The 14,205-nt window shown below is 40.4% G+C and overlaps 1 protein-coding gene across 9 annotated transcripts in view; it reads right to left on the bottom strand.

Annotated features, from left to right (window-relative positions):
• ERC1 (ELKS/RAB6-interacting/CAST family member 1) overlaps positions 1–14,205 on the bottom strand; it is a 518,184-nt gene that overhangs the window by 114,570 nt on the left and 389,409 nt on the right. For all 9 annotated transcript variants that reach the window (XM_055141299.1, XM_055141303.1, XM_055141300.1 and 6 more), the window contains one exon: positions 7,927–8,071. In XM_055141299.1, coding sequence (XP_054997274.1) covers positions 7,927–8,071 — 145 coding nt within the window. The remainder of the gene's footprint in view (positions 1–7,926; positions 8,072–14,205) is intronic.

Here is a 14,205-nt window from a genome sequence, read left to right as displayed (position 1 = left end):
TAAACATGTTATCTAAGGGACGTCAGCTCATCAGGCAAAAGGCAGCTGGTCTTAAAGGTACCCGAATGTTCTCAAAGGCTCAGTGGGCTCAGGGGTTGCAGAGAATAGTACATTGGGTAGGATGTTTGCCTTGCACATAGTCAACCCAAGTTTGATCCTCAGCATACCATATAGTCCCCCAAGTACTGCCAGGAACAATTTCTGAGTACAGAGCCAGGAGGAACCCTTGAGCACCGAGTGTGGCCCCAAAACCAAAACCAGAAGTTACAAACAAACCCCAAACCCACCAAAACCAAAACACAAAGGCTGGCCTCATTATCAGAATTTAAACTGCTTAGTGAGAACAGGCGCCAACTCCATTTTACTGTTTTTGGCATATCCAATACACACGGGTAGCTTGCCAGGCTCTGCTGTGAGGGCTCGATACTCTCAGTAGCTTGTTGTGCTCTCCGAGAGGGGTGGAGGAATCGAACACGGGTCAGCCGCGTGAAAGGCAAACGCCCAATGGCTGTGCTATCGCTCCAGCCACCTGGGGAGCAACAAAAGCACCAAAAAGTAAAACTAAAACCACAGAAAAGCTTACTATGGAGGTGGCTGAAAAGAACCCCTTTCTTACCAGTCAACATCTCAATGCACACCTCTTTAGCATGGAAGACTGGCATAACAGTGGGGGTAGGAGTGGAGAAGAAACGTGTCATACAGATACGTGAATGAAGAGTCTGCATTGCACAGTGAGAGGGAACCATTTCCAAAAGTGAAAATTTCCAAAAGAGCAGTAGCACAAGGGGACTGGCTCTGCATTCCTTTGTTCCTCTGTTGTCTAATATCATCAATTCAAAGAATTTTTCAAGAGTTAAACAGAAATACGAAATCAAACAGATGTATCTGGCAATGTCTGGATAGTTTGCTCTGTATTTTTTTTTTTTTGGGGGGTGCTACTCAGGGGTTACTCCTGATGATGCTCAGGGATTACTCCTGGCTCAGGGCACCATACAGGATGCTGGAATTGAACCTGGGTCAGCTTCGTGTAAGGCAAGCAACCTAGCTGCTCTACCATCTCTCTGGCCCTACCAGGCTCCCTATTTTTGAGACGGATCCACATCAACTTCATACATATTCATTACTGAGCTTTTTAGGAGTGGTCTGTAGACCATTCAGTGTCAAAATAAGCAGCATTCTAGGGGCCACTGTTAGAACCAGAGAGTATTAAGTTCTGACGTAGTGCTGCCAATGCTGAAGACATCAAATAAGATAAATTCCGTATCATGGTTATTTTGTAGCGGCAGGCCCATATTACTATTTCCTGTAATTTATAAGCCAGTGACAAATCATACCAATTCTTTTTTGTCTTAGGTTCTACGTAGGCAATAATAGAGGGCAGAGGTCCTAGCATTAAATGCTCTTGAACAACAATAAATCTCTCAGGGGGAACAAATCAGGACCATATTATCTTGAAATAGTAGTGTTTTCATTCTCACTCTGATAGAAACTTTCTAACTACCATCTGTCTGGAATTACCACTTAACATGGCAAAAGTATGACATTTAGTTTAAATTCTGGTTCTGCCACTTAGTTCTCATGGAAATTTAGCCAAGACATGGAATCTTTTGGGACTATGGGTGCTTCATCTACATAACAAAGATAAAATTAAACAGAACTGAAGTAAGAATTTGATATCAGGTATATAAAGCCACTCTGCACAGCACATTACAATAAAATAAGTGCTGGCCACTTCTGTTTTACTTTCAGGTACTTCTGAAAATCCATACTGGGTAGGGATAGAAGGAAACTGAGAGTGGAAAGTCAGAACTAAGTGAATGAGAGAGAATACTTGCCAGGGAATTAAAATTTTCATAGTTTGAGAACTTCCGGCAGGTGGGCAATGATGGCAAAATCAGGTATGAGAAAGACATATGCAAAATTTATCTATTTTTTTTATCACACCTGGAGGTGCTCAGGACTTACTCTTGGCTCTGTGCTCAGAGATCATTCCTGGCAGTGCTCAAGGGACCAAATGTGGTGCTAGGAATCCAACTAGAGCTGGCTGCATGCAAGGCAAGTGTCTTAGCTCCTGTACTACCCACGTGGCCCTAGATTTATATTTATATTTAAATAATGTTAAATCAGGCTAGGGAGCCTGGCATACAGCTGACACTGATTTGATCCTTGCTGCATGAACAATCCAGGAATAATCCCTGAGCAACAATGTGGCCCCAACTTTCCCTTCCCCATGCTAAACCATTAAAATAATTAAAATGCTGTTTTAGGGGGTGAAGGAGAGAGAGAGAGAGCTCCTTAATGGGTAAGGCATTTGCCTTGCACATAGATGACCCAGGTCTGATTCCCAGTACTGCATATGTCTCCTTAGCCCCACTAAGAGAGATCCCTGAGCAGAGAACCAGGAGTACGCCTGGAGCTCAGAGTGGTTTGAAATTGAATAAGAAATACTATTTTATGACAGATCATTTAATTACTGAAAAGCGAAAGATCAAAATGCACCACTCACTTGTTCTTCTTACTACTCTGAGAAACAAATTTTTTTCCTGAGAAACTCCTCTTTCTCAGAGGGCCAGAACACAACATACTAGCTGCATCATTCTGAACGTTACTGTCGTCCGGAGAATTAAACTAAGTTATTACAGATGAGGGAGAATGAGAGCAAGTTCCTGAGCACCCCACCCCCTTTCTCTTTTTTTTTTAATTTTTAAATTTTTATTTTATTTTTTATTATTATTTTTTAAATTTATTTATTTTTAATTAGAGAATCACCGTGAGAGTACAGTTACAGATTTATACACTTTTGTGCTTATACTTCCCTCATACAAAGTTCGGGAACCCATCCCTTCACCAGTGCCCATTCTCCACCACCCGTAAACCCAGCGTCCCTCCCACCCTCCCCAATCCCATCTCCCCCCCACCCCACCCTGCCACTGTGGCAGGGCATTCCCTTCTGTTCTCTCTCTCTATTTAGCTTCTACGGCCCGCAATAAAGATGTTGAGTGGCCACTGTGCTCAGTCTCTAGCCATCATTCAGCCCGCAACTCCCTTCCCCCGCATGGCCTTCGACTACATTATAGTTGGTGATCGCTTCTCTGAGTTGCTCTTTCCCCAGAACGTGAGGCCAGCCTCGAAGCCATGGAGTCAACCTCCTGGTACTTATTTCTACAGTTCTTGACACCCCCTTTCTCTTGATGTACATGTATCCCCTATGGCGTAAGTGTCACTACGAAATAAGGATCTTTTGAATGAGAATAGAAGTGTGGATCTGAAAGTTTCAAGTCTGCATTCTTATGCAATTTTCCACCAGCCCTGTGATGGTGGTTATTGTTTCTGCATGCTACAGACAAGAACACGAATCTCAGAGAAATAATTTAACCAGTAAAATAGAGCGAAAGCTGTGACAGGTCTCATTTGCTCTCTACCACGCTGTTCCTGTGAAAATAGGTGCTTCCATTTCTATAGGATTTGATGGAGTAAATTCTCAATGAATCAAAATTCAATGGGCAAATAAATCTTGTAAGGCAGAGGATCTAGAGAGGCTGTGCAAGAAGTTAAGACCAGGGATCATCATCTTGTTGATCGTTGAATTTCTCGAGCAGTCTCAGTAACATCTCCATTCGTCCTAACCCTGAGATTTTTAGAAGCCTCTCCTTACTCGTCCTTCCCAATGATGCCACATTGGAGGCTCTTTCAGGGTCAGGGGAATGAGACCCAGCATTGTTACTGGTTTTGGCATATGAATACGCCACGGGGAGTTTGCGAAGCTTTCCCATGTGGGCAGGAAAGTCTCAGTAGCCTGCTGGTTCTCCCAGAGGGAAAGGTAGGCTATAAGATGTCTTGTTCCGGGAGCTTGCTTTTTTTAGTCTCTGGATATTGGCTGTTGATGGGATTACAGAGTGCCGGGGGCAGTCTCTGGGTGTGACCGCCTAGCTACCAGAAAATGGGAAATCTGGGTGGAAGAGGCCCAGTCCTGATCCGAGCAGGCTTGGAGGTCTCAGCCCTGGGTCCCACACACCTGGGCTCCTCTGCCGGTACCTTCATGTGTGAGGCTCGTCAGAACGTGTGGAGAGGGGCCTTGAGCATGGCTGTAGCGAGGCTCCAGAGGTCTTCGGCTGCGCGAGCTCTGCTTGGGGTGGGGAGGGAAGCTGGAGCCCATCCCCTCTGAGGGGCCCCGGGGAAGACAGCCAGGTGCATGGGCCAGAGACTCTCTGCATCAGCTCTCTTCCAGGAGCTTGCTTTTTAAGTCTCTGGATGTTGGCCATTGATGGGATTACAGGGCGTTGGGGCAGTCCCTGGGTGTGACCGCCTAGCTGCTGGAAAATGGGAAATCTGGGCAGAAGGCCAGGGATATCCTCTGTAAAACTTGTCTTGCTAAATGCTTGGCACAACCAGTGTAGTATTAGACTGGGAGCTTTGTCAAGACCAGTCCTACATTTTCAAATCCTTCATGCCTAGATTTTGGAATAAAAGAAAATATTGCCTGCTTGAATCCTTGGACTGGAGTGATAGCACAGCCAGTAGGGCATTTGCCTCGCACGTGGCCGACCCGGGTTTGATTCCTTTGTCCCTCTCGGAGAGCCCAGCAAGCTACTGAGAGTATCCCGCCTGCTCGGCAGAGCCTGGCAAGCTACCCGTGGCATATTCGATATGCCAAAACAGTAACAACAAGTCTCACAATGGAGATGTTACTGGTGCCCACTCGAGCATATCGATGAACAACGGGACAACAGTACTATAGTGCCCTGAATCCTTATGCAGCATTACAGAACTATAGCTGTAGATGAGACTGTTTAGAGACAAACCGAATCTGTGTATATTTCTAGCCTTTATTCCTGGAGGATCATGGCTGAATTAAAAATGTCCAGCCTGTCTTGCAAAGCTCATGTGCGTGTGGCCCAGTGCTCGGAGCCCACACAATCAAGACTTCACGCTAACAGCAATTCCAACATGGATGCGGAAAAGCTCTTGAGGTGAAAAGGAAAAAAAAAATCAATGCTGGGAGAAAGGCCATTTGGTGACAGCCACTGTGGCTCAACAGATTGGATTAAATCTTTCCAGAGTTCTAGCTGCGTTCACGCGCAGCCTAACGCAGGGGCAGGACGCAGCAGGACTTCTTCATGACTTATAATCTGCACACACTGGTTGGCATCCACCATAGCACATCTGGAATGGGTTAGACAACTTTAGCTTTGTTTTTGTTTTTTTCAATTCATTGGCTCTGGCCCTTTCCTCGGATGCAAAACTCCTCATGTGCAGCTTTGCCATGACTGAGTCAAGGCGGCAAGTTACCCTAGGGTGGTAAGTAAATTGGGACCATCTTAGAGGATGACCCCCAAATCTGTAAATCCCTTGTTGCTTCGCCTCCTTCTGACGATAGGAATCACACACAAACGCCAAGACCCCATCAAGGCAGGGGCAGCTCGGTTTACTGGAAAGCTTGGCCAGTGCTGACTGCTTCCTTGTTAGGAAACGGCCTTTAGATTGAGGTACATTCCAGCAATTCAAGGACTAGGAGTTTTAAATTGAAACAACATTGATGCCATATCCTCTTTCCAAAGGGCCTCCCCCTTATGCGAAAGTTAGTATACATACTTAGAGAAATTAAAAATGAAAATGTCTCTGGCAAGACTCCTTCCTTCTTGCCCAGTGCATCCCAGATGAGATGCACTGAGAGGGGCATGAAGGTGAAAATTTCCATGGAATGAAGGTAGAAAAATACTCTTTAGGAAGGACTTTGCAAGAACTGCATAATCCTTCTGTGCACCCCACTGCCTCGCTACAGAATATCCAGGGCATATAGTTAGATGTAAAGATATTATAGAGTTTTGAGCCACTCCTTTTGAAGGGTATTATTTGATGGATTAATTACTATTCTTAAGTTTCAGTTTTCAGAGTCAAGTAAACAATAGACAGTGTGAATGAGATACAGTTTTTCTGCTACACATTCCATCTTAATAAGGAGAGATCAAAGAGTAGGTGAATAATGCTTATATATCAGGTTTAATGACTAAAGAAAATCGATAGTGGTAACTAGATATAGATTTGCAAAATAGCAAATGTCTTTGCTCAACAACCCTGCTGTTTCACAGTACTATGTTCCTCTCCCCGACTTTAATGAAGTATAATGGTCCCTCCCACACTTTACTGAGGTATATAAGACAAACACAGAATGTACACATTTAGTGTATACTATTCGTGTTTTATTATTTCATTCATTGGCCCTTGGCCTCTAATTGAGGATCCAAAATATGTACATGTGGCGTAGGACAGATAGTATAGCTTGCCTTGGTCAACCCTGGTTCAGATCCTCAGCACCTCATATAGTCCCCTAAGCCTCCCCAGGAGTGATCCCTGAATGCAGAGCCAGGAGTAATCCCTCAGCACTGCTGGGTATGGCCCAAAAAATAGTGTGTGTGTGTGTGTGTGTATGTATGTATGTACATATATGGGTTAGCCCTATAATGGTTAAGGTAGTGTATAGTGAATATGTACTGTACTGACATTTTCTGTCATTATTACCTAAGTAGTACCACTATATAGTATTTAACAGAAACACGCACATACTCCACGTGTCATTGTATTAAGTGTTTAATATTAAAGTTATCTAGTGAGAATTAAAAGTATATGTGACTATATGCATAGTTTACACATATACTATACTATAAGGGACTTGAGTATTTGTGGATTGCAGTATATGTGGGAATTCCAGAACACTCTTCTGGAAATATGGAGGGACAACTAAATGTTACATATTAGTGAAGTGAATGTCACAATGAAGCTATCTGACATTTTTTTTTTCACTTCACATACCTTTCTTTGAGATTAGAACCTTAAAATCTATTCTCAGAGAAAATCTTCAATCCCAGTGTAGTACTATTAACTAGTTTCTCAACCTTTTTCTGACCCCCTTTTGAGTTTGTTCCTTCCTGTGGACCCTCATTTACGCTATTTCCATCTGTGGCCTTCGTGGAGTATCCTGGAGGTCCACAGTGGGACACAGGTCCCCAGTTGAGAAATGCTATTATAACTTACTCATCTTGCATAACTGAAACTTTTGTACCCTTTGACCAGTATCTCCCCATTTCTGGTCACTCCCACTTTCTGGCAACCACCACTCTAGTCATATCATCAACTCTGATAATCCAAATTTCAGTTCTGAACTGCTGGACAAATGTCTTTAATAACAGCATATTCTTCCCACTTTATTCTAATAAGCACCTAAATATTGAATGATGTCCTTTTTTGTAAAAAATTACTTTAGAACTTGAGAAGAATTTTATTTCAGTTGTAAATGAGCAAGTGTTTTGTGTTTTGTTGGTTGTCTATTTTATAGAAAAAGGATATCTTTTGGTATTTTCTCAATAAATTTATCAGCATAAGTAAAAACACAAGGTCTATTTCATAGGAGATTAAATATTGCCTTACAAACAGAAAAAATCTTTGCTGTATAAATATAGTCTTATTGTTTGGAACATTAAATATTATTTCCCAAATGCTATCCGTTGATGACTGGTTTTCCAGAGTACGAAAGAAGCAATTCCTTCATTTGGAAAACTCTTTCTCAGTCGATCACTTCAGGCAGAAGAGCACTTAGGCAGCCAAACTGCATGTTAAACATGATGGAGAACGCAAGTTAAAAAAAGTAAATAGGTGTGCAGGCTGGAATGTGGCTCAGTGACAAAGCCTGTGTATGTGTGTGTGTGCGTGTGTGTGTGTGTGTGTGTGTGTGTGTGTGTGTGTGTGTGTGTGTGTGTGTGTGTGTGTGTGTGTGTGTGTGTGTGTGTGTGTGTGTGTTTGTCTTGCCCTGTGTGTGTGAAGGTCTGGCTTTGATTCCCTGGTACAACCAAAGGAGAGCGGGGAGAAGTTAGGGTTTGCAGTAAAAGCTGATCCCACTGATCTCTCTTCCCTTGCATTTAATTATTGTACCTGTTGCTTAAGCTGCTGCACCAGCCGATCCTTCTCCCGCTTGAGTGCAGCAACCTCTTCTTGGGTCTTTTTCTTCGAGGAAGAAAGTTCCAAAAGAGCGATGTTAGCATCCTTTTCACTAATGGCAGCCAAAAGAGCTTCTTGCCTGTACAGAAAGAAAATGTCAAGACTGTCATTAAATACTCACACGGAACCTTTGAAGAACTTTTGTTTTTAGGCATTTCATATTCTTTTAGGGGGTCCTCCTTACTGATGCAGGGTAAAGTGGGGGAGCACCTCTTTAGTGGGCAGGGTGGTACTTTCAGAGGTGTACACAGTGCCAGAGATGTAACTCGGGAATCATGTCAGACATGCACGCCAGTCCTCTGATCTAGCTCCCTAGTCCCTGTTTTAGTCCATTTTGAGGCGATGAAACAGAAACTTAAAGAGTTATTGTTTGCTCACATTCACATTAGAAAAGAACAAGTGCAGCCAGGAATCTCATTCAGTTATTTGGACTCTAAATGTCTTTACCATGCTCTCGATACAAACATTTTAACAGTGGTTATAAATATAGTTGCAGTTAAACTTGAGAAGTAAATAAAGTCAATGCTTTTTAGTAAGAATAATCTGTCACCTATTCACTTAGTCAACTTAATGAATTCTCTTGATAAATATTCTGTATCTCCCAGGCAAACTGAGTCATTATTAAAACAAAACATTTTTGCATGTAGAGTGCATAACAAATTGCAAATGTTAGTAAATAAAATTTAGAAATGCAGCCTTCTGTTCCTGGGGCATTTTGAATATGCAGATTTTTTTTTCCATCATGAAAATAAGTTTACAACCCTGGCTTTATTTGGCAGCAATCTACACATTTTAAAACAGTAATTTTCAACTTACAGAATCCTGTTTAGTTACCTACACTTTGGTTCAAATCCAGAGAAGAGTAAGGTAGGATTTAGCGGGGAGATAAACATGAAAAATTTACAAAATAATTAGAATGGAGTTGGTGAACAAGTAGCCTCAGAAGCCAAAATTCATTCCTTAACAGCTCATCTTTTGGGACCAGAGTGATAGTACAGCAGGTAGGACGACTGCCTTGTACAAGGTTGATCTGGGTTCAATCCCAGACACCCTAAATGGTCCCCTGAGCCCACCAGGAGTGATCTCTGAATGAAGAGCCAGGAGTAAGCCATGAGCATCACTGGGTGTGACCCCAAAACAAAACCAACCAACCAAACAAAAATAGTTCATCTTTTGTCAGTCATCTGTTCGTAGGACAGATTTCATTTACAGAAACTATAGAAGTCCTCTCTGAGCTTTTGGCCTGAAGAAATACTGAATCTGAGAATGCACTGTCCAGGTTTAACCTTGCTACTGTTTTTGGTTAAAATGTTTATGCTTCCATAGGAGTCACGTGAAAAGCCACAAACTGTAGAAGAATATCTTTTGACTATTCTGGAGTTATTTTTTTTTTCAAATTCTGGAAGTGGTAGACATGGCAATCTCTGAATAAGCAGTGTTAACATACATCAGTTTACATTACAAAAATAAAGATTTGTTTGACTTATCTTTTTATTGGGAGGAAGTAAAATTTTCCCAGACCCAAGCGTAACTTTTTCCTGTCCACCTTCTATTTAATTCTAAGAAGTAGCAGATGGTTTATACCACGAGGCTCCAGTCAACACCAAAGGGATAATGATGGTCTAAATATATCCTCTGACCACTTGAAAAAAATATGTTAAGTGGTGAAATGAGCTTAAAGGTGAAGGAGTTCAAGATGGTCTCACTATGCAGCTTCCGGTGGCTTGCTGTCATCTGTTCTCTTCTGGGAGGCTTAAGACTGACAGAGCAGGAATGAGAAATGTGCCTTCCCTATAAAAGGTGCTGCATTTCAATACACTAATGGTCAAAATCACAGATAGTAGCAGGCAAGAAAGAGAAGATGAATGAAAGAGATATCACTCCATTCAATTAGAGTCAATTATGAGATATTTGCTGAGTGCAGGCTACAGAGGTGACGGAACTCTGAGCTTAAGGGAAAGCATCATAATTTGAAATAATAAAACAAAAAAATTTTTTTTCTAGGTTGTTGAAACATCTTGACTAGATTCCAAATTCTTTTATAAATGATATGCTTGGACAGCCAGTGTGGTACAGTTAATCTCTGAGGTAAAATGTCACATTCCCAAACTGCAACATGATATAACAGGTGACAATTCAGATTCTGAGATGTAAAATAAAGGATGTGACACTGAGTTCTGAGTCACTGGAACAGCACCTTTTGAATATGATGTAATTTGAAGCCTCTTTCCTTCTAATACACAATGCAAATAGAAATTTTATGTCACAGACGATATCTGATTTTAGTGGGCACTGGTCTAACTACAGACTACATAGAATAAAGTTCTCTCCCGTATCCATAGCTCTTATCCTCTAAAAATCCCCTGATAGATTAACTGGTATGTTAATCTGTTAATCTGTCATACCAGTGTCTTTTCCATTTGAAAAGCTACTCTTGATACTGGCTTCTATATATGCATGTTTCTATAGAGGGCAAATTGAAGTGAAAATGTTTTGATTATATATTGTACAAATACCATATAAACTCTGGGTATATTAGTTTTCAGGCTTGGAAAGGGACAGTATTGTGATTATCTATTATTTTGGTAAATTTAAAACAAAACTGGGAGAGAACAGCTTCTTGAAAAATATCTGCAAGATAGGCCAAGAATCTAACAGATAGTAACAGTTATAAATTTGTGGGAATAAGAATTTTTTTTTCTAAATTTGATAGAGTAGATCATTTAGTTGAATTTATATAGTTAAATTCTATAAATTTTATTATATGCAAGATTGTCTAAGCTAAAAAATAGTGCTTCTTAAAAGAAAAGAACTTCAGGATGAAAAATAATACAAACTGCAAAAACAATCTTATTTTAGTAGTCATCAATAACTTCTTTAAAAAACACATTTTCTGAAAAAAGCTCTATCATTCATTGCAGAAAAACTGAAAGATACAGAAAACAAAAATACAAGAGGCAGTTTTTTTAAAACATCAGAGTCAATGGCTAGAGATCTGGAAATCACCAATTTCAATTTTAATATGCCCACTGTAAAGGCATGACTGATTTTAAGAGGTTAAATGACTAAAGGTTATCTGCAAAAAGGGGAGAAACGTGCTGGTGGAATGCATTCTGACCGTTTCTCATGAGCCCCTGTGGAGTAACAGAATCACAAAGAATCCGAAAGGTAATATACATATGCCACAAGCCCAGAGCAAAATAAAAACTGTAAATGCTCCTAGCCAAATTACTCCTTGTTAAAAAGAAAAAAATTAGAGAATGTGGATCCAGAATCTTTCAAAGTGATTAGGCGCCCTGCTCACGCTAGCATGCTAAGTACTTGCATGAGTAGGAGGAAGCAGCAGAAACCCAACTCACAGCCACTGCAGTGGTCCACTGGCGCCATCACTGGCACTTTAAACTACCAGAACGGTTGACCCTTCCCTTCAGCCTGCACATTCTAATAGAATCAAGATGTCTCTGAAAAAATTCCTCTTGCACTTGAGCTTCAAGAAAAGGGAAGCTGTTTCCTCGGGCCCACTTCTCCCACTTCTGAACAGGGGAGGCAAATGAAGCTCCAAATCCTTCTTTCAATTCTGGAATACTTAGAATACTACATTCGCCTTCTGTCACTAGCAGGGAAAAAAAAAGAAAAAGGAAAAAAAAAGAGTTAAAATGAGTGATGGAATGATGGCAGTTAATCTGAAAGTGAGTCCTAAATATGAGAGTAAGGCAGAAGAGTAAAGCATATGAAGGAATGCTATTAAAATTTATTTTCCCATCTCCTATAACTGGGTATTTAAAATAGAACAGTTTTATAATTATATTTGAAGAATTACATAATCCTAAAATTAGGAAAGAGGTCAGATATAATTAAGAATAAAGTAACAGAGCTTGGTGAAAGCAGTGTCCAGAGGTCAGCCCATGGGGGCAGGCCTCAGTGTCTCAGACTTGGTCCCTAAACATCTTAAAATCCCTCTTTAGACCACCTTAATGTAGCTAACCAGTTTTCCAGCACCCCATATGGTTTCCTGAGAACTACCAGGAGAAAAATGAGTAAAGAGCTAGGAGTAAGCCCTGGGCACCACTGGGTGTGACTCCACCCCATTTCCAATTAAAAAAATCATATTACCAAGTCCCCAAAGCCACATACTGAGAAAAGTAGCTTAACAACGTTGTTAGTTCATTTTCAAGGTGTTTTTACAATACTGAATTGCAGGTCTAGAAGCATAAACTACTTCATTTACTTATAAGTGGCAATGACCTGACACTCATCTTTAAAAAACAAGACAGAAATTACCAATTACCAAATATTTGGTGAGTGGCTATCAGGTGCCAGGTCTTAAACTAAGTGCCACTTACATGCAAAAATGATTCAGAAGCTGAATATTACGTTAAATTATGCACATAATTAAACAATTATAATAAACGTGTCTACTTCCTTATATTAAAATCATACACACTTTAAGAAGCTCTATATTTATACTCATCAGTATAATCAGTACTATATAAATGTGCCAGAATCTCAGCAAATTCCTTTTGTATTAAAAAACTAGCCTAGAGTCACTGGTAGGGTCCCCAGACCTCCTGAACACCCCTTGGGATAGCACTGCCCTACCAACACAATTAAATGAAAAGTTAACCAACTAAATCTTTATCCAAATACCTTCTAATGAAATCTAGGACACCCCTGCTCATTTAAAGTTTAAATATACAACACGTGGGCTGGAGAGATAGCACAGGGGTTAAGGCGCTTGTCTGGCATGCTACCGAAACTGCTTGGATCCCTGGCACTGCATCTGGTCCTCCAAACACTGCCAAGAATACGCTCCAAGTGCTCATAGGTATGATCCCGCAACAAACAGGAAAGCAAAATGAATACAATGGATGGCCATGGTATTTCTTCTGCCAGGTAAGTATCAGACTTGTAAACTAAATGTAGTGTATACATGTTGATTTTCAGTTATGCACATATTAAGCATGTAATACTAAAACACAGTATTAAGTCAATTAGAAAAAAAGAAAGAGATCCTTTCTTAATTGGCCAGCCTAGGTTACAATCCAAATCTAACTAGAGGCATTAATAAAGATAATTCTGAGAATTATCAACTCTACATGAAAAGAATGTGTTAGAGGAGTATGTCACTATTCAAGTCAAATATTTTAGGTGGATTAGGAAGGGGAAATAGGCCATCCAAAGATTTTTAGAATTTGTGAATTCCATGGTTATCTCAAAGCCGTGCTGATGAGAACTTCAGTCAGGATAAGAGTTGGAATTTCTCAACAATCATACTAGCTCTATGTGACACTTCATTATACATAACCAATGGCTATATAAATTTTGTTACTGAAATTGTTTTATTATTCTGACACAACCCCTCCTAGGATTTGAATTTTTGAGGCAAAATTATAAAACCAATCTCAATTCTAGCAGTGATTATAGAACAAATGGAAATGCCAGTGCCCAGGGTTGGTTCTGGCATGGTGCCTTTTACGGTGGCGTAGTATTCATCCATGTATCAATAGCTGAATAATTTGGTGGGGGAACAAAAAGGACCCTAAGACATATTCACACCCATATTCTGAGTTTGGGAGGTTTTTACTGAATAGTAAGAAAACGGACAATAAGGGCCCTACTGGAAAGGGCGAGGCTGTTTAACCTTTGCTAAAGGAATTTTCTCTAGGAAAAAATTCCACATGAGGGGTTGCACACAGCGTGACTTCTAATTTATTTATACAATGATGATGATCACGATTATTTTTTATCAGGGTCATACCTCGTGGTGCTCAGGCCAAAGCTAACAGGCCTCAATAACTTAGGCAACCATGTGAACTCTCTCCCTGGCCCTGGACCTTCTTATTTAGATGATGTGAGATACTCTAGTGAAGGGGCTATTTCATTATTTTACATTTTGGGCAAGTTGAAAAATAACTTTTAATTGCTTTTATAGTGGCTTGATTAAATCAAAAGGTTACCATATGTTAATCCTGACAAAGGTTTTCAATATTTTCAGAGATCTTAATTTCAAAATGGAACTGGAGAGGGAAGATGTTTCTTCAGGGATTATTTGATAGCTTCTTATGTCAGTTTTTATAGCCTATTAATATTTTTTTTCCTGTTGGGAGGGAGTCAAGGACATGCATGCTACTTGTATTTAGAAATACATCATGAAAGAAAAACAAATAGGAAGGAGGAGCTTGATGACTGGTTTTGATATTTTTTGTGGATTAA

Source organism: Sorex araneus, chromosome 6, assembly GCF_027595985.1.
Source record: "Sorex araneus isolate mSorAra2 chromosome 6, mSorAra2.pri, whole genome shotgun sequence".
Classification (NCBI taxonomy): domain Eukaryota; kingdom Metazoa; phylum Chordata; class Mammalia; order Eulipotyphla; family Soricidae; genus Sorex; species Sorex araneus.
The sequence above is the reverse complement of the archived record's forward strand: the minus strand, read 5'-3'. Positions and strand labels throughout refer to the sequence as shown.